The sequence below is a fragment of the Cebus imitator genome, unplaced genomic scaffold, assembly GCF_001604975.1.
Source record: "Cebus imitator isolate Cc_AM_T3 unplaced genomic scaffold, Cebus_imitator-1.0 Scaffold261, whole genome shotgun sequence".
Classification (NCBI taxonomy): Eukaryota; Metazoa; Chordata; class Mammalia; order Primates; family Cebidae; genus Cebus; species Cebus imitator.
Genome location: NW_016107576.1, coordinates 262,179 through 263,492, shown reverse-complemented (window position 1 = coordinate 263,492; position 1,314 = coordinate 262,179). Strand labels below are relative to the sequence as shown.

Below are 1,314 nucleotides of genomic sequence, written 5' to 3'. Positions count from 1 at the left end.
TTAGTAGAGACGGGGTTTCACCATGTTGACCAGGATGGTCTCGATCTCTTGACCTCGTGATCCACCCGCCTCGGCCTCCCAAAGTGCTGGGATTACAGGCGTGAGCCACCGCGCCCGGCCTGGTTGTCATTTTTAACAGAAAAAATGAGATCATGTCTGTTTCCATGCCAACAGATCCTCTTGGGAGAGTATATTCAATAAAAGCTCGGAGGTGGTGACTCCTTTGCAGCTCCAGTGTTGCCAGCGTCTGGTGGAACTTTGTAAACAGTGCCTGCTAGTGGTTTACAAATATGCAACTGATACAAGAGGATCACTCTCAGGCATTGGTCCTGACTGGGGTAATTCCAGGTACTTGTTCACATTCTCTAACCCTTGAGAGTTTTATATAAAGTAATGCTAAAACACAGTTTGAAATTGAGAGTGCTTTTTTATTTATATGACTAGGAAAAAAGCTAAAGACTGAAAATTCATACATGCTATTATCTACAAAATATTTTTAATCAGTACAGTCTTTACCTTTAAGGGATTGAACAAGGACAGCAATCACGAATATAAAGGTGATAAAACATACTTGAAAATGAAGTTATTTGACTTATATACTTTCACGTTCAAAAGTGCAGAGCAAGAACATCCAAAATTTGGTAATATGTTTAACTTTTGTTCTCCAATAGAGTTATTTCAACATTTATCCTTGAGTCTACTACAGTTGGGAAGATACCTTTGGTTTTATTTTTATTGTTCAATTTACTTCTGCTATTTCCTTCATTACCAAATATGTAGAAGGTAAAATTTTGTCAAGCTATTTGATAAATGAGTTTCATAAATTAACAGTTGAAATAGTTTTCCAAAGAACATGAAAAACAATATTGCTTTTAAGCTACAAAAATACAAAGTAAAGAAAGTACCCTTTAGCATTTCTCAAGACAACTGTACTCCCCATTAAAAATAAAGATGAATATGTAACTTTAGTTTTAGTATTTGTAAGATGTAGTGCTATTTAGGATAGAAGAAATTAAGCCATGACATTGAAAAACTAAGCGAGAGTCAAAAAAGTCAGTGAATAGTTAAATAAACAATGAGGGCTGGGCATGGTGGCTCATGCCTGTAATTCCAGCACTTTGGGAGGCCGAGGCAGTCTGGGCATGGTGGTGCATGCCTATAATCCCAGTTACTTGGGAGGCTGAGGCAGGAGAATTGCTTGCACCCAGGAGGCAGTGATTGAGGTTGTGATGGGCTGAGATCACAGCATTGCACTCCAGCACTTCAGCCTGGGCAACAAGAGCGAAACTCCATTTCAAAACAAACAAACAAAAA

At 38.4% G+C, this 1,314-nt stretch overlaps 1 protein-coding gene across 1 annotated transcript in view; it reads left to right on the top strand.

Moving 5' to 3' along the window:
* TTLL7 (tubulin tyrosine ligase like 7) overlaps window positions 1-1,314 on the top strand; it is a 127,603-nt gene that overhangs the window by 118,970 nt on the left and 7,319 nt on the right. Inside the window, exon 20 of the mRNA XM_017499803.2 lies at window positions 175-348. Within this exon, the coding sequence (XP_017355292.1) occupies window positions 175-348 (174 nt within the window). The remainder of the gene's footprint in view (window positions 1-174; window positions 349-1,314) is intronic.